Source organism: Triturus cristatus, chromosome 3_1 (assembly GCF_964204655.1).
Source record: "Triturus cristatus chromosome 3_1, aTriCri1.1, whole genome shotgun sequence".
Classification (NCBI taxonomy): domain Eukaryota; kingdom Metazoa; phylum Chordata; class Amphibia; order Caudata; family Salamandridae; genus Triturus; species Triturus cristatus.
This window is the reverse complement of record NC_140583.1, coordinates 673,213,295-673,233,058: the sequence shown is the minus strand read 5'-3', so window position 1 is coordinate 673,233,058 and position 19,764 is coordinate 673,213,295. Positions and strand designations below refer to the sequence as shown.

Sequence of the window (19,764 nt, the reverse complement as noted above, 5' to 3'; positions counted from 1 at the left end):
AGTGTGCTCCATGCCTACTTCGCATACTAATTTCCCAGCTGTCCTGGTGCTAAATGGGCCTGAGGGCAGGGTGTGGCATCTCCCAAGTCTGGGGGATACTGGGGTCGTATATCAAAGACGGCAAAGGCTTTGAAGCCTTTGGCCATGGTATGCTGATCACAAACCATCCTGTTTGGAGAAAGTATAAACACCTCCTGCCAGAGCAGGCATTGTTCCTGGCCTCTGAGAACAAAGCTTTCAACTCCTAGGAGGTCAGAAGCACGTTGGTGGTGGCAGGATGGAGTGTACCAGTCAGCCAGCACACTAGTGGGCTAGCAGGTTTTCAGGGAGTACCGCTAAGGCACTCTGGGTGCATGTATTAATCAATCCCTCACTGTAATCAGTGTGGGTTTATTAATATGAGATGTTTGATACCAAACAACTTTGGTTTCAATGAAGCCATCATGTAGCTAGGGCACTCATGATCACCAGTGTCAAGTACATACACTTAAGATGGCTTCCCTGTTCACTTGAAATGTCTATGAATTGATTTAGACATCACAGGGGCACATCTGCTTATGCAGATATGTCCACACATATAATATAATTCACCTTGCCTTAGGGCTGTAGGGTCTGCTGTAGGGGTGGCTTACATATATTGCATGCAGTGTCTGCAGGCGTGACACACAGGAGGTGTGTCATATCGTGTTTCACTTTTGTCTGCACCATGTCACGCAGCCTGCAATGGCAGTTAGGGACCCTCTTTAGTACCCAAATCCTAGGTGCCAGGGGTACCAGCTACTAGGGGTGCAACAGGTATTGCCAATTGGAGATCAATTGTACAGTTTTAGGGAAAGAGATCTAGCACTGGGTACATATATAGCAGGAACCTAGTGCACTCCTGTCAAAACTGCATCAAATACCAGGCAAAAATTGGGGGTTACCATGTCAAAAAGGGTCACTTTCCTACACAACGCCCCCAAATGAAAGAGAATGAGACTAACTTTTCCCACGAGAATACTCATCATCTTAGTGGAAAAACCTGGAAAGGCCATCTACATTGGCATGTTTAGTCAAAGGTCTGTGCTCCGCTGCAAGTCCATTCCCAGTAGGTAGATGGAACACCTCAACAGTTTTGGGGTTTCACCTATCATTTGTGGGAAACATAATTTTTTACAAAGGCTTTATCATGAATAGCCTTTATAACGAAGTTGGCTTCACGACAGTTTCATTACTATGCCCGTTTTTATGCCTAATTGTTTGCTTTCACGAATGGCATCTCAACACCAGTTTTTACTATAAGGATCCAAAGGATGGGGAAAGGGAAGGTTTTAGAGCTAAGGGAACAGATGGTTTTAGGGCTAACGGTAGTGAAGGGCAGTTTTAGGGCTAAGGGTGGGGGGTAGGGATAAGGGAAGGGGCTTTTTTAGGGCTAAGGTTATTGCAGGGCAGTATTAGGCCTAAGGGAAATGCGGGGCAGCATTAGGGCTAAGGGTGGGGAGGGTTGCACGATCTTGCACTGTCCTCCTGTCTGAAACACACGGCGCCATCCCACTGAGGCGTAGTGGTGCCCGTGAAGCAAAAGAGGCCTGCTTCTTCCCTGACTAGAGCCGCGGCTATGTCATGAACCACGGACTGTCCTGGAGTCGACCATGCTACCAGATCTGCCCTGCATAGTAGACTCACCAGTTCAAACATGGCACCCTTGATGTGCCCTGCTCTGGCAGCCGGATCCACCCAAGACGATCCCAAGGCACGATTCACAGGCACCGGTGGAATGAAGCCCGGGCTTTGAACTTTTCCCCGACCACCAAAGCGGCAAGTGGCATCACACATGACAAAGATGGATCCAAAGAGAAAGTAAGTAAAATGTTTAAATACAAAATGATGAATAAAAAATAACTGTGTATTTAAGGCATTCATTGTTTCTGTCTGTTTGAAATCACACTACGTGCCAGCATGCTATCACCGTCTACATATTTTGGGCAATCCCTTTGGGGATGTTAAGGTCAAAAGCTTAATCTTTCTTCCTATTTAAAACCTTGCTGCCACAAGAGATGGGTCCTAGGTCCATGTCAGCCCTTTCCTTTTCTATGGCCAGTATAGGGCCCTCAAGGTGAGCTATGTTCTGAATATCAGGGTCTTAATCTTCCACTTCTTCGGTGGAACTGTTGGAGGTACACCTAGTAGAGGTACCATCAGTAGGGGAATCTGAGGAACCATCATCCTCAAGGACAACTCCATTCCCTTTAAGATTTTCTCTCATTGCCAGGGCTCTATCGTGTTTGGCAAGCAGTACCTGTATTTGTGCCCTAGTGCGTTTAGGTCCCACAGCAATGTCACATGCTTTACAGAGGTTCTTAAGTTGTCCCCACTTAAAGATTCTTGTAGGGGGCAAGGTTGAATTCCTGGCTAGTACCCACTGTATCAGACATTTGTTTTAAAAACAGTTGGGATCTTATTAGAAAATTAAAGAAAACTGTTTTAAGAGACTTTTAAGGATTCGTAAGTCCTAGTATAATTGGGCTAGGGGACTATAACCAAGGCCCTACAGCTATTTTTGTTAATCATTCAGAAAAAACTTTCAAATTTGACAAAAAAAATGTTCTTAGCTAAAGACAATTTGGGATTCCTTAGAGGAATCACTCATTAACAAAGTGGTGGGGCAAATGTCAAGCCTTGAATCCCACTGCTGCACCACCAATGTAGGAAGATGGCTCTTTATATACTATACCAAAAGAGGTATGCTGTGTGAAGAGTTCAGGTATCCCTTATGAGTGGACAGGGGCTTGCTCTAGCAATCCCAGGGTGCTCTATCTAGGGTAGTGTGGTAGAGCAGCATTAGGCTTATCAGAAAGGAGTGTTAGACATTTGTTAATAATAATTTTTGCACACACTCAAAAAGGAGACCCACACCAATTTACAAAAATAAAATTTATTTTTATATATATTGAATCCTATAACTTCATAATCAGGTAAGTACTTTTTCGCAATAGACTTCCTACAGTTTTAGCAATATTAAACAACAGTGCGTTTTCTACGCGTAATGCTTTCCAATAGGAGAAAGATCATTCACTGCAAACCTATACTTGCAATGCATTTCCGTGGGACCCCTTTCGCTTGTGACGTGGTAGGGGGTCAAGGACCAAAGTTCCACCTGCGCGGACCCCTCTGCCCGAGCCTTTGTAGGCCTGGGCTGATCTCTTTTTTAAAAGGGGAGGGGAGCCCAGGTTTCCCCCTGCCGAGTCTTTAAAGGCACCGGGTACCCCATTTCCTGGGGCCTAAGTGAAGTTTAAAGAGAGGGGTACCCTACGGCCCTCAACTTGCTGCTCTGTGGCAACCAGTAATAATTAAGGCAGGCCCAGGTAATGGCTCCCTGGGACCTAATAAGGCTGAGGGAAGGGGGGGTGGGGGGGGGGACTTCAGCCAACCCCCTGTTGCGCATGCCTGAACGCCTTGCGCAACATGGGGTTAGGGGCCTACAGGGATTGGATGGCGCAGGGCTTCCACAAGCCATGCCCGATAGCCATACCCCGCTGTGCATGGCTAAAGGTCAGGATAGAGCCTGCTGGAGGCAGGGCATGCAATCACTATGGAGCTCATTAAGCACCAAAAGCACACCGGAAGGAGTCCAAGGGGACTGAACCGACCCAGCAGAGCCTGGTGAATGCCGCCACTTGGGTTCAGCGCCAGGTGGCAGAGCAGACCTGCCAACACTGGACACAGCACTGGAACAGAGCCAGTACCAGTCCCCTTCCCAACCAGGCAGGAGTCAAGTCAGAAGATGATATACCTGTCAGAGTCAATGGGTTACCAACGATCAGCTGATGTGCCTTGCGGTCAAGAGCAATGTTAGACTGGAAAAACACTTCTCAACCTCTCAGAGGGAAGGTGACATTGACAAAGGGGAAGAGTCCTCGAATTACCTTCAGAGCTGGATCCAGAGTAAGACCAGCAGAGATTTAGTCGATCTCCATGGTCGACTGTGGTGCACCTTACGTCCACCACACTGTGTGGACCAACCATCGTCCAGGATAACTCTGAATGGAGACTAACCAAATATGAAGACAGCAGAGCGGTGGAGGACCGAAAGGAGCTCAAACATCCACAAGCATGATTTACAGCACTGCAAATATCTTTTAGAACAAAAGAAAACAGAAAACATTAAAAGAGAGCACATCAGCTCTACCTCGAAGGATCAAGAAAAAGGCAATTGATGTCAAAGTGCTGGGTGGCACTATATATGGAAGGTTCTGTGACGGGGAGGTGTTGGTGCAGACTTGGAGCCACGCTGCCACTTGTCGGTACAGAAGAAATATTGCACATTTCCCAGATCCATTGGAGGAGAAGAAACTGCAGACAGTGTCCAAATGAAAGATGACTTTTTCCACCAGTCGATTTGCTTAGCCACTTAGATGGCGGCATGACATTCTCCACGGTTACAGATGGCGTATGCCTTGAGCTGAACCTGGTGGCAGCCTATTGGATCTAAAATACTTCCAATTATTTCATGATTTCTCCTGTAAGCAGTAGCCAATAAATATACATTTAGCAGAAGGTTGCATATTGTCACCTAGGAATGCTGATATAAGTCACTTAGTTTATGGGCCTATATTAACTGTGCATTTACTTACTATGCGATAGATTAAAGCCCAATTACTATTTGTGAGGGCTGAACTTTAGAACAAATTAGTAGTAAATGCTGACCCGTTTCCAGTGATGGGCTACGTGGGCACCATCTTCAGAACCATGTTCTTGTGTAAAATTGGTTTTGAAGATAGGTGCCAAGCTCCCAGAGGTGGATGATGAACTGGCATATGAAACACTTGGAAAACTCTCACACAGAACCTGGATATACATATGAATTGCTTGGAAACAGACAAGGTGATTTGACATATGATAAGCTCTGCTATGAAAGAGAAAGTATTAAGTAGATTCCCATTTAGTGTGTTACGGGTGCTTCTAGGATGCCTGTATTTTGATTAGATCTACTGCATGAAGCAAAACGAGCGGCGATTGAGATTGACCTATGATGAAAGAAAGATTGTGTGAGAGCCAGTGAGCTCTTAGCAATCTTTCAGAAGCACCAAAGCAAGCAAAGTGACTGAAGCCTGGAGACTACAGCCGGAGTACAACTGATTTAAGAGGATTTGAAAGCCCCTCTGATACCATTTCAGCCACAGTTCACAGGGACGTTCACCAAAGATTTGGACAGAAGTACTATCAAATGACAGCAAAGCACGGGCCGTGTTAAAAAACAGAGCAACAAATTGTAGTTGTCAGCCCCTCCAAATGACACAACGGGGGTGGGAGGGAGGTCAGAGGAGTAACATTAGGGGGGGTGGGGAGGGGAAATGAAACGCTCCTAAGTGGCAAGAGAAACAGTGAACATGTTGGGTGCACAATGGAGGAAACAAAAAATGACTAAAAAAGCAGAGTGGGAGGGGAGAAAGTAACAGACGAAATTTCAACAGAGAGCTCCACTCAAGTGTATGGTACAAAAAACGTATACTAGTTACCTCTTGCTCTTGTTTTTTCCTGGCAGATTCCTCCTTCTTTCGTTTTTTCTCTTCCTCAATCTGACAAGAAAAATAAGCAATTACATCTATGCAAGGGAAACACTGCTCTGAACTGCTTGTTCTCGTAATGAAATGGCACTCGGAGATTAACAGTAAATAGTGGTCACCATCATGTGTCAATAACATCTACATACCTGTGGTTTAGCTCACAGAAGACAAATGCATCACCGCTAAAGTGAAGCAATCTCAAACCAGCATCCAGGAAGAAACGAATGTTGAACATTTAGGAACAATATGCTCCATTTCAGGTTTGACATCACCATCACTGTGCTAGGAATGTGATAAAACTGCATACATATATCATAAAGTGTATTCCCTTGTCATGTTTTTTTGCAATCTGGTTCTATTGCACTGACATGGTTATTATATTTGTACTATGTTATTAATCTGTGCTGGAATGGTCATCCTCAGGTGAATTCTGATCACTGGGAGAGTAGAGGATGGTTGCAGCCAGAGGAGTTCTCCTATATGGCCCTGGCCGTTCCACAACAAATTACTTAAACTTTAAGCAGTTGCAGCCCTGACTACCTTCGAAATACTTAAAAAAATAAAATAAAAAATAAAAAAGTGGGAGGTAGAGATAAAATTAGGAACAGGAGGGCTTGTCCGCCAAACCAGACACGTAATAATCATAGTGAGCCCCTCTGTTTAATGAAGGGTCTTTTTCTTTCCACTTAGATGTTTTTCTAAAGGAAAACTATGTGTTTCACTTAAATAACCCTCACCCATCAGGGTTGCCCCCTTGGTGGTATGCTTCATCATCGGGTTCTTCCCGTCCCGCTGCATAGCGTGCTATGACCTAGGGAGACGTGGGAGCACTTATAGTTTGTACTATTAGTTGATGAAGTGTTGAGGTCTGAGTGGAGGGGAAAAAAACAATCAAAAATACTTGGATAGTAGGAAAATGTTCTTTACTGTTACCCCTACCTGGTATGGTTAAAATATGGAGACATTGGGGACTTTAAGGATATAAGGGTTCCCTGGTCCCACTCTTAATTTTAGTACATATAATATTAAATATATACAGCATCCATTGGTGTCATAATCTTGATAGAGATCAACTACAAGGGGAAAAAAGGCATGATCATGTTAAACAAATCGAGAGCACTATACTCCGTCTCCCAACAGTAAAAACACTTCCCCTGTGTGGAAAAACGTGATATATTTTTCATAATAAATGTGATCACTTCTATTGCTGTCCTCAGCGGTATATCGCTTTTAAAATGAACATACAAGGCACTCACAAGACATACAGACACAACATAAAAGGTCAACGGAAAAATTCACACGTACAGGATTAGTTGCCTCTTAATTGCAACATGAGACCATACGGGGGAAAGGACGCCTGTAGTCACACTCTGTATGTAAAAATGTGATCAGAAGAAACCCACGACTGCAAACCTATGACACAAGGGAAACCCAAATTTGCCTCTTTCCAGTCCAAGGCACTACCCTTGTGGGAGTTACAGTATTTGCTCCCTCACAAGAACACCACCACTTGGGACCTAAGACAATTTACCAACTGCAACGCACAGTGTGTGATATACATGATAACCTGCCCATGTAATATACACTACATTGGGATGACCAGTAGGAAAGCCAAAGTAAGAATTGGCGAACATCATAGTAATTTGCGATGCAGATGAACCACCACAAAAATGTCATCTCATTACATTGAACAGAATCACACCATAAGTGACTTCAACTGAGTCATTCTACAGCGGGTGAAACAAGAATCACATCTTTTTGAAAGAGAACAATGGGTGTTCCGTCTCAAAACCCATATTATTTGTCTAAATGAAAATATCCCCTAGGGTCACTTCATTAAATAATATAGCCTCTTCCACAACAGAAAAAAAGACGTTTGTCATTCCACCCCCTTTTTCAACCAGGCGCTTAACTCCAAGTTATCTTTTCTCTAATTTTTAAACCTTTTAAATAATTTGGCCAATATAAAAACCTTTTTATTCATTTACCCATTCAAAATCAAGGTCAAGAACTTTTATAATGTTTTCTTTCACACTGCTTTGCATAATGAACCTTTTTCTAGCCATTCTGTTAAAGTCATTTTTTTAGCAATCATACATTTTTGCTCCGCTTCAGCACACCTTTTTTGACAATGAAACCTTTCCAAACAGGAAGGTTTAGTCACCGCCGGCACACCAGGAAGTAGTGCCACTTAAGGTGGCCATCTTGGAAGTCAGTGCACTAGTTGTCTGACACGAGGATGCCGACTCACCACAATCACAGAATAAAAAGAGCCTGCGACCGCAGGCTGTTCAATTAGTCGGAGACAAGGGGGGCACTCCCCTTAAAGAAAGGGAGCTACGTTGAGGCAGTGAGTAAGGCATAGGAGTTTCTCAACATGAACAATAGTTATTCAACTATTGTAACTCTAACGATAATGCATTTCTAGTTCGAATTTCCTATCTTTAAGGGGAATTTCTTCTGATCTAATTTTTACATACAGAGTGTTACTCAGGCGTCCCTTCCCACCGTATGGCCAATGTTCTGATTTATGTATCTATTTATTTATTTCTGCACACCACACAGTATGCTTGATAAAAGTCTTTTTTAGGAGGCAGCCACATATAAAGGAAGCATTTTGTATTGTATGCAAAGTATTTCTCGTTTCATCTGTCTGTGTATTTTTGTGGACCTCCGTAGGAGTTCCATATCAAAATAAATAAATTGAAATTGCATGATCGTCCCCGTATCTCACCCCTAACCATCCAGAACCTCCCCTCTTTGTCCGTTTTAGTGTCATGGTGGAGAAACAGGATCAATGTATGAAAGAGAAGCGCCACCCAGTTGTGTTTAGCGTGTGCCAAGGAACGAAAAATCTGCGGGTAGGCCCTATGTTTCAATCGTTGTTCCACATTGCATTGAAGATGTGTCTCCTACAGGGCAGAATTTTAATCTGGTGGTCATTTAGGAATTTCCAGACCCGGTTCCTTTTGTTAGGGGAGTTTAGGCCTTTCACGTTCCACGTTAGGCAATTAATCCCCATCAGTTAACATTAAACCCTCCAGCCTGTGTCTCCAGCTGCACTCCGGGGAGCACTACCCACAATACCATTCCCCCTTCCCTCCCACCGTACCAAAGCAACCTAAAATAAAAGCAGAAAGTACTGCGACACCAAAACAATATTACTATTAACAAATATAAACCATAACTGTGAGCTTGGGGATTCTCTATCACAGAGGAGAACCACAATTAGAGCATTATCAGGGGCGGTCCAAATTCCGCCTCCAAGGCCCATAGAACTGCTATGTAGGCACAAGTAAGATATTAGCTAGGGATAACAACAAGTGTTGTCGACAGTCATGACATCTTCAAACTCTTCCACGCCTCAGCCTCATCGTTGAGAGTCAGAGTCCGAATGGCATGAGTCTAAGGCCCCTGCAAAGGCCCGCAAACTGCAAGCCCAACCGGTGTCGTCATAAGAAACACAGCATGTGGATGGCAGAGAGCAGGTACCTCATCATCCTGTATTGTTCTTGCCTGCTCTCCGCTGCTGTACCCAGGGCCCCCCACCTTGCTTCTTTGAGCCTGCTGCTTCCTCCACAACTCTCAATTCTGGTGCTCGGGCAGGGACAGGCACCTCGATACCCAGAATAGTCATCGCCTCCTCCAAATCAGTGCAGTGGTAGTTCTTATTGCCAAGTGAGAAAGCTAGGCCATCTGTATTTTACCTTGCGGTCTCTTAAGGCTGACGTGACTGGGCGGAACAACTGGTGTAGAACAAGTGTTGCTTGGACTATATCCTGGTACAGAGAGCATGTTGTTTTTTGGAAGGACACCTTGTCGAGTGCTCGTGCCTTCTGAAGGACCAACTCCTTGGTACTGAAGAGCTGAATTTTGCCAGCACGTCCCTGGGTTTCCTGGAATCACCCGGAATGCAGGGCCCCACTCTGTGGACCCTCTCAAGATGAACCTCCGGCTCAGAGTCTCCAGCACAGTTGAGAAAAGCCTCACCATGAAGGCCTCTAAATCTGGGCCTTTGCAGCCTTCTTCCAGGCCCCTGACACGAATGTCTCACTGCTAGTGCACGGCCTGTCTCTCTAAAGTTCTGTCTTTTTTTGTTTGTTTTTTTCTCGCTTCAAGCTCTGGCACTGTGATTTGCACACCTATGCTGTGCAGATTATTGTTTTTCCCACTGGGATTTGCACACAACGCGGTTCATCGAGTTGTTGTTTAGAACTTACATCGTGATTTGTACATCTGTCCAGTGGTGAAGATCAAAGCTGTCTATTGGTGCATATCAAAGCCAACATATTTATTGCCACAGTGATCTCCAATGGTGCAGATCAAAGTTTTTTACTACCAAGTTCTTACAGTGATTCGCACACTCTATTTGTGCCAGTTGTTACAGTGATATGCCCACTTTATTGGTGCTGTTTGTTACAGTGATCTGCACACTCATATTGATCCTTGTTTATATTTATTTGCTTTATTTCTAATTCAACAATGCAATTTGAGCCTCCCACCAAATTTCTACAAAATATAGGCCATCCGCCTATCCCTTGGATGCGTTGCAAGGAGGAATTCTTAACAAACTTAAAGGCTATTGATGATGAGGACATGTCAAATGAACATAAGAAGAATATTCTTCTACATTGCTTAGTTTCTGAGGAGCAATTGACTTTTTGTACATTACCACCGATTTATGTAGAAGGCGATGAAACTAATGTGTTTCAAGAAGCGTTTTTAGGATTGGAGAAAAGGTTCAAACCGACTGTTAGTATAGCTTTGAACCGATTTAAATTTTACAACAGAGTACAAGGAACTGAAAAAAGTTTTGATGATTTTCTCACTGCTTTAAGGGGTCTGTCTTTACATTGTAATTTTGGAGGGATTACTGATGAGATAAGGGATCAAATCATTGTGCATGTGAAAAGTAGGAAAGTTCAAGAACAATTGTGGGTCATGGGGGATCCTAATTTGCAAGATGTGATTTCTACAGCTAAAGCCTTAGAGCAATCAGAGCGATGGATGAAATCGGTACATGCGCCTTAAAAAAATCAACAAGGATGATCCTGATGTGGTTGGTGCAGTTGGTAGAGATGGTACTACAAAAGGTTGGGGAATCTTTAAAAAAATAATTGATGATTATAATAGGAATTTTTCTGGGAGATATAACAAGTTTGAAGAGAACAGATCTGGCAGGGTAGGTAAGTTTGTATGTTATAACTGTGGGAGTCCATCTCACATTGCTTCCTCACCTCGTCGCCCTGCCATTGGGAGGACATGTGTGAAATGTGGTAGGAATGGACATTTTGCCAAGGTTTGTCATGATGTGAGGAGAAATAGTAATTTGGGCAACAGGAATAAAGTATTGTATCTTGTTACTGGAGCTGGTAGTGATGAGGGAAATATGGGACATGTTTGTGATTCGGAGGGATTAGAAGGGAAAACAGGAGAGGGGGAAGTCAAAAGTTCTAAATGTGTGGTGAATATTAATGGAGTTGATTTAGAACTTATGGCTGATTCAGGATCACCATGAACGATTGCTACCACGGACTACTTTCTTCAAAGATTTGGAGATGTATGGAATATGGAGTGTTTGATTCCATCTGACATTATTGCTGAGAGCTTTAATGGTAGTGTCATTGACATAGTGGGATATGTTACCACGACATTCATTTTAAAGGTAGAGACGCAATTATTAAATTGTATGTGGCACCTAAGGGAGTGAATGTTCTTGGTTGGAAAGATCAATGGAAGCTGGGCATCATTCTTAATCCCAGGAGTCATGAGCCTGTTTTAGTTATAGAAGAAAAAGAAATGGATAGAGGAATTATGAGTGATTTTCCAGAGGTTTTCACAGAGAGGTTGGGAAAACTGGAGGACTATTCCCAAAAAAATCAAACTCCAGTCTGCCTGTCATACAAAATACGCAATGTTCCTATTACAGTGAGGGATGAATTAAGAAACATTGTTGGGTATGGTGAATGAGGGAGTAATTGAAGAGATAGAGTATTCCGAATGGGTGTCTCCGATAGTTTTGGCTTGCAAACCAGACAATTCCCAGAGACTCTGTGTGGACTTGAGAGCTGTCAATGCCAACATTTTTGTGAACTGTCATCCTCTGCCCAACATTAATGAACTGATCTGCATGATTGATGGAGCTAAAGTATTTTCCACTCTAGACTTGAGATCAGCATACCACCAGATTGAGCTGACTGAAGATTCTCGTCTTTTGACTGTGTTCATTACGCTGCAGAGGCTATTTCAATTTAAACGTATGCCTTTTGGATTAGCCTCTGTGGCGTCTGTTTTTCAGAAGTCTAGGTTTCAGCTCTTCAAGAATATGGGAAAATTTATCAAATGTTTCCAAGATGATATTTAGCTTTTTTCAAAAGATGAAGAGGAACATGAAAAGCATCTTAGGGAAGTGGGTAGTGTTTTGAGGAAAAGTGGTTTGACAATAAAAGGTAACAAATGTCATTTATTTTGTAAATCTGTGGTGTATCTGGGTCACACTGTGCCCAAGAATTGTGTCATTCCCAAGAAATCCCTTGTTAATGCCAATCTTAGAGCTCCTGCTCCTGATAATAGGGAGAAATTGTCGTCTTTTGCAGGACTTTGTGAGTATTATAGCAAGTTCATAGTAAACTTTGCTTCCAAAACGGAACCGCTCAGGGAACTCACAAGGAAAAATGTGCAATATTTATGGACTGACTGACAAAAATCTGCTTTTGAGGAAATCAAGAAAAAGATTGGCCATGCTCCAACTCTTAAACCTTTTAGAATGGGTGCACAATGTATTGTGACTGTGGACATAAGTATTATGGGATTGGTGGCGTATTATCACAAAGATGAGGTAGGGAACCGTGGAAAATTACCTTTTCTTCACGCTCCTTGTCAGAAGCAGAAAGAAGATATGCTGTCATAGAGAAGGAGATGTTGGCTTGTGTCTGGGCCATTGAACATTTCCGTAATTTTATCTGGGGGTCACGCTTTATTCTCAAAACTGATCACAAGCACTTTGTAGGGATTCTTTCACCGGGTGGGGGTTGGAATGCCACTACTCGGATTGCGAGACTTGTCTCGAAACTTCAAGAGTATTGTTTTGATGTGGAGTATGTACCAGGACGCGGCAATGTAATGGCTGCCTGTTTGTCATGTCTGCCCTCATCTGACATAGAAAATCATTTGACTGGTATTGAGGAGGACCTTGTACTTAAAGTGTCTGATTATGTTTCTGATGAGTTTTTAAGGGGTTACAGAAAGACAAATGGATGAAAGCTGATACAGATGATCAGATTCTGTGTCAGATTAAAAAGCTTGTAGAAGTGGGACAGCCTGAAAGGAGGAAAGTGCTTGAGGAACTTGTTCCGTTCCTTAGAATAGCTGGTGAATTGGTTGTAGAAAATTGACTCGTTTTTAAAAGTGGAAAGTGTATTCCCCCAAAAGGTATGCAGAGTGATATCTTCAAATTGCCTCATGAAGGACATCCAGGTATGTCCTCAATGAAGAGGCTCATAAGCACCATGTTTTGGTGGCCTGGTTTGGACAGGATGGTCAATAGTGAAAAAATGCTGAAACCTGTTCCAGCTCCACTTTCAACCCATTACCTTGGCCTACCACTCCTTGGCAGAAGGTGGGATTTGATATTTCTGGACCCTTTAAAGCACTTCCGTCTGATTGTCGTTTTGCTTTGGTGCTAGTTGATTATCATTCGAAATGACCAAAGGTGAAATTGGTGCCTCATGCCGCTTCTAGTGCCATTATTGAATTTTTCAAAGAGGTTTTTGCCAAAGAAGGTTATCCTGATAATGGTACCCAACTCGTCTCCAAAGAAATGCAAAGTTTTTTCTCTTTTAGCAATATTAAACATGCAACCATTGCTCTATACAAACCACAAGGTAATGGACAAGTTGAAAGGTTTAATAGAGTCCTTAAGGAGTGTATTGTTTAGGCATGTGGTTTTGGTTGTTTGTGGAAGGACAAATTGAGGGAAAAACTGTGGTGGTATCGTATTACACCTCAAACAACTGCTGAGGTCAGTCCTTTTAGATTGTTGAGAGGTAGACCACCCATATCCAAGTTGTGTCCTTGATGGTTCAGGAAGGAACAGGCCAAATTTCAAAGTGAAGTAAATGTTCAAGTGATTAAGGACAGAGTTCACTTGAAGCAAGATAAAATCAAGAGGTCTTAAGATAAAAAAATGGAAAACCAAGTGTCATTCATTTGAAGTGGGGGGATTTGCTCAGAGTGAAGAAACCAAGGCTGTTTTCAAAGAATGTGCATAAGTTTGGTAAGGCTATGAGGATCATCAAAGCCTATGGTAAGAGTGTTGTGACTCAAGATGACAAAGTCTGGAATGTGACATGTGTGGCTAGATCGAATTCTGATTCTAATAAAAAGTTTGATGATGGGTCTTTTTTGAGAGTGGATTTGGGAGAACAGATCTGCTCTAATTTGCATATTGCTGAAATGGCAAGAAGTGACTTTTTTATGGATACAAATGCATTTGATGAGGAAACCTTTTGTGATTCTTTTGCTGAAGATTTCTGTAGCTTCCAGAGTTAAGAAAGGAATACGCATAAGACGTTGTCCCACTAAATTTGCTGATTTTGTGTGACCTTCATTTTCCTTGTGTCTCTTATTGTTTTTATCTCTTTCCTGCATTTCTCTTTTCACTTGTATATAGTTTTTTTTTTCCAATTGTTTATCTTGTATAGGGAAAAGGTGTGTTAGATCTACACCTTTCTTGTTATCTTTGTCGATGTCATTATATGAGGTAATATAGTTCTGACATGGAATGTGGGAGGCTGAGGTGGATTCCTATCTTGTCAGTTGGAGCAGTATCAGGGTACTGTGCTGCAATGGAATAAACCTTCTCTCTAACTTTACACTTTGTGTTATTTCTGGACTTAACAAGGTGCCATGCAATCGTGCAGGCTGAGTTCACAGAAAACGCTGAGCAGAGGATTGAGGTCATGTTCAGTGCTCTGTGTCAGAGCTCCGTTGCACAGAAGTGGCAGAAGACCTGTGCAGAGGCCTTACTCGACCCAGGGCTGTGCCCACTGGTGGTCGTGGTTCTTGCACCTGGCAGCAAAAGTCACTGGTGAGTCGTCAGGTAGCAGAGGTCGCGGGGGCTTAAGAGCAGAGGTTTGGGCTAGGTGCTGTGAAGGGCGTGCCTATGGTTTGGGACGGTACAGCTGGCGGTCCCAGTGGAGCTTGCCTCGCACCGCACCTACGCCCTGAAGTCCTATTCCTCTCTCTCTTTTTTTTTTAAGTCTTTATTTAGATATTTTTAGACATGAATTCCACAAATACATCAGTTATATCCACTACATCCTTACTTGCTGGACCTCTCCTCCGATCCAAAACCAGATGACATTGGCACATTTTCTAAATTTAGGTAAAATCAGACAAACAGCAAAAGGTCAACAGAGTGATAGGGCAATATGTTTATATATACAGTGCATTACTCTCCTTGCCCCAGACTGTATTCCATGGATCCTTCATCCCCATTAATCCATCTGCTTAACGGAGCCCAAATTTCGGAACCTTTTTTCAGAGCCCTGTGCCCCCTTCGTTCATACACCGTCATCTCCCATCGGGATACTGCGAGGAGTTTACCCAGCCAATAGTGTACAGAAGGAGGTTCGTAGTCTAACCAGATAGAAGCGAGACAAAGTCTTAGTGCAGTCATAGCTGTAAACACAAAAGTCTGGATCGACCCGGACATCTCCTGATTACTCACACCGAGGATTATCACCAGGGAGTCAGATCAAGCACAAATCCCACCATGTCTCACAGCCATTGAGCAATCTCGACTTTGAGAGAGTCAAGTTTGGAACATGTGGGAAACATGTGAACACTGTCAGCAGCGAAATATTCGCACCGTGGACAATGAAGGTCCGAGGACCCGCCCACCTGGATATTTGTGCAGGCGTAAAATATAAATTGAGCCAGGTTTTAAAACATTGTACCTGAAGGTTAGCCGAGATAAATGTTGACTGGCCCAAGAGGAGCGAGTCCTCGTATTTCCTGGTCCCCGCTTGCAGGAGGTCATGCCAGTGGTTTTTATGTTTTAGAAGATCATCTCCCATTTCTTTATTTAAAAGCTTGTATACAATAGCCAATGTTGGCTGGGCTCCCAACAATGTATCCAGTAAAGGGACCTAGGAGAAGCCAACTATTCCACCTGATTTTTTAACCAGAAGTCCCTTATTTGTAAATATTAAAAAAAATTATGTTCCCCAGCCTGTATTTTTCTTTGATTGAATCAAACGGATATATCGCACTGTCCTCAATTAAATCCCCTATTTTCCTTGCTCCCCTCTCATCCCAGCATTTCATATAACCGTCTTGAAATATAGCTAGGAGTAAATTGTTATTAAACAAAGGAGTGCAGTCCAAACCTTAAAAGCACCATTTAAAATCTTAAATCTAACCCTCTTGAAATAAACTAAATCAATATGGCGCATCAGACAGCCTCTAGCTTCTGCTCTAAATATTAATTCATATGTAGACAGTCCACTCCTCCACCGATTCATCCTTATCCCTTCCCAGCATTTCAGCCATCTGCAGGATAGTTGCTGCCCAGTAATACATTTGGAAGTTTGGGACTGCCCAGCCCCCCGGTCTCTTGGAAGAGTCATACATTTTATGGCTCTTCAAGGGCGCTGACCAGCCTATAAAAATCTGGAGATAATCTGATTTAGAGATTGAAACCAGGATTTATACAATTTCAACGGGGATGGCTCTAAATAAATATAGATTTTTTGGTAAAAACACCATTTTGATAACGTTGCTCCTATCTAATAATGTGAGTTGTAGATTATTTATTCTAGCACAATTTGTTTTAAATTTCTGAAGTAGTGGTCCCAAATTAAATTTGCCTATTTTCTCTACATTGGCAGTAATCTCAACCCCCAAATACCTAGCATTCGGGGTTACTCGTTCATCATCCAGATCTACCTTATCATTCATAATGATGTGCGTTTTACTATGGTTGAGCGGGTGCCCGAAATACAACCAAAGTAGCTTGCCTTCCTTTTGATTTCTAAGAGATCATCCCCCCGGCTAGGGGTAATTATGGCCAGGTCATCTGCATAGGCTAAAATCTGTGTATTCCCTCCCTTAGTGTGTATAGCCGGAATCTCTTTGTTCCCTTGTATCTTCCTAATTAATGGATCGATATATAGGGCGAATAATAAGGGAGATCAGTGACAGCCCTGCCGCGCGAGATCTTAATTATATCAGACATGCTGCCCATCATAGCTATTCTAGCAATAGGTTCTCCGTACATGATCTGAATAGCACTAGTGAACCCTTTTCCCAGGCCTCTCCTCTTCATAATCACCCACAAAAAGGCCAGGAGACCCTATCGAAGGCTTTTTCTGCATTTAATATTAAAGCCATAGGGTGACCGGTAACCTTGGAAGAATCATATAGGGCGATAGTACTACGTATATGGTCAGTCGTGCCCCGTCCTGGGACAAATCTTTGTTGGAAAGGAGAAACCAGCTTCTTAATGACTGTAGCCAGTCTACCAGCTAAGATTTTAGCATATATCTTAGTATCACTATTGACCAGAGTAATTGGACGTTATGATTCCAATTCATAAGTGGGTTTCCAATTTTTCGGAAACACGACTATGTTAGCCGACTTCCAGTATTCAGGAACCTCCTCCCCCGATTGTACCCTTAAAAATATCTCTCGCATACGTTTCCATAGATATGGAGCAAATGTTTTACAAAATTCACCCTGGATTAAGTCTGTGCCAACCGCTTTCCCTGATAGTGTGGATTCAATCGCCTTTCTTACCTCCTCCTCCTTTATAGGTGCTTCTAGGCTTTCACTCTCCTCAGGGGAGAGCTGCTCCACAGACAAACCCTTGATATATTATTTTACTGCTATATCCCCAGCTTGTATATAGCTTCTGATAAAGGTTTTGGAACGTGGAGCGAACAGCCGCTGGCTCGGTGACTAGACCGTTGCTTGGGTCTCTAATTTCCGCAATTCCGCCTGGACTACCTTTTCCCTAGTGCGGACTGCCAGCATATGGTCTACTCTTTCATTGCTTTCATATACCCGACTATGCCAGGCCATAAATCTTGTTGTGGATTTCTTGGATGAGATTTCTGTAATTGCAGACTTCGCGACCAATACTCCCGATTGTGCGGTCTTGAAGTCTCCCCCGTCAGCTATTGTTTCTATCAAGTGTGTTTCAGCAGTTATCAATATCGCATATAGCGTTTGTCGAAGTTTCTTCTCCTTCTTTTGACTCGCCCAACCATACTTGGATGTCTCCCCCCTAATACCAGCTTTAAGGGCATCCCAGACTATGTGAGTGTTAGCGCTCCACAGATTCTCTTCAATAAACCTAGGAATCCACACCTTCATATGCTGTACAAAGCCCTCCTCGCTGAGCAAAGCCCTGTTAAACGTCCAGCGTGCCGCCGGGGACAGTTTAGTGTGTATGCTCACTTCCAGTACCAAAGGGTTGTGGTCGGACATGACTCTAGGGTATTTATATATTTTGCAGCACTGCGCTAGCTCCTGCAATACAAAAAAGTAATTCAGTCTAGCGTGTACTAGATACGGTACTGAAAAATACGTATGTCCCGGGTCGTTAGGTTCTTGCATTACCCAAACAACAGACAACCCATGTAGTAGGCATAGTTGTGACAGAGAACTGAACACTTTGGGTTTACGGCCTTGATACCCTAACCCCACATGTTTATCTTTTTGACAATTCATATTAATATTAAAGTCCCCACAAATTATTAGAGGAAGCGGCCAGCCCACCAACTCCACGTTGTGACATTCAAACAATGCCGGATCATCGAGAACTGAGCCATAGACTAAACACAAAGTAAACATACTGTTTTCTAGGCAACATTGGATGATCACCCATCTCCCCAGTTTATCCGAGCTAGTCCGTGGGAAACTAGCAATCCCTTTCCGTGCCATAACTGCCACCCCTCGTCATTGTTCCTTGTGTAGTGCTGGAAATCAATTGATAGCCTGCCAGCTCTGAGACCTCCCGCCTACTTGCTTCAAAATCTGTCTCCTGAAGGCAGATGATGTCAGCCTTCAAAAATTGGACATCCACACTGACCCTACGTTTTTTTTCGAGGATTATTTTAGCCACAGATATTAATAGATGGTGTTCTAAGCTTGCCAATTAATACGTTTTTTGATATCCGACGTACCCAAATCACGTACCCAAATTTCTCTACACACACACTCGCCATAATTGCCACAAAACCCCTCCTTTGGATCATCCCCCCATCCTCCCACTCAAATGGGCAAAAAAGGTCCATAGGCCCTTGTGATGCCTCCTGTATCCTGCAGTGTCCCTCTAAATTTAGAACATAAAAGAAGAAAAGAACCCAACAAACAAAAATTAACCCCTGCACAAGAGAAATTTCAACCCAAAAAAACAAACACTGAGAGAATCCCTGCCAATCATGTGCCAACAGTAACGTCCTTCTGCCATCCCCAAACATCCTGCAAAGAGTGAAAGTAGAGCGCTACCATTGTGTTGTTACCCTATCAACGTGAGATTTCCTGCATATACTCCTGGGCTTGTATCTCTGAGGTAAACACCCTGGCTGTGCCTTTAAAAATGACTTTGAGTCGGGCAGGGTTCATTAGAAAGACCTCACAACCCAATTTCTGGAAGGGGGTGAATAGCTGGCGCAGCCTCCATCTCCTTTCCACCGTAGTATGACAAATATCCGACCTTACGAAGAGGTAGAGACCTTCAGTCGACCGCCTAGCATCGGGTCTACCTTTTTCAAAAACTGCCTGGCGCAGAAGAAAATGTCCCAAAAATATAAGGATAACCCTAGGTTTTTCATTCTGCCCCTTCTCTTTTTCATCATCAGAGGGAATCTGTGTACCCTCTGCACCACCGTCTCCCAATTCCAGTGTGCTAATTCTGGAAATGCCCCCTTAAATAGCCGAAAAACAAATCTGCGTATATCGTCCCCTTCAGCGTTCTCTTCAATGTCAAGTGTTCCGCCGTTGATCGATTTTCGAAATCTTCCATTTTCCATAGTACGTCAGTCATGCTGTTCATTTGACGCAGTTTGCTGTCCTGTATCCTCTGTCCCAGCCTCAAGAGCCACAATTTGTTCCTCATGTGCTGTAGTGCGTTTGGCGTTTTCTGAGCAAGTTTTGTTGACTTTGCGGATGGCCCCTTGGAGTTTCTTCGTCACCGTATGGGCCCTCGTGT

At 43.2% G+C, this 19,764-nt stretch overlaps 1 protein-coding gene across 3 annotated transcripts in view; it reads right to left on the bottom strand.

The window, feature by feature from the left end:
- CARS1 (cysteinyl-tRNA synthetase 1) overlaps window positions 1-19,764 on the bottom strand; it is a 465,335-nt gene that overhangs the window by 65,977 nt on the left and 379,594 nt on the right. For all 3 annotated transcript variants that reach the window (XM_085644733.1, XM_085644734.1, XM_085644735.1), the window contains one exon: window positions 5,499-5,558. In XM_085644733.1, the coding sequence (XP_085500859.1) occupies window positions 5,499-5,558 (60 nt within the window). The remainder of the gene's footprint in view (window positions 1-5,498; window positions 5,559-19,764) is intronic.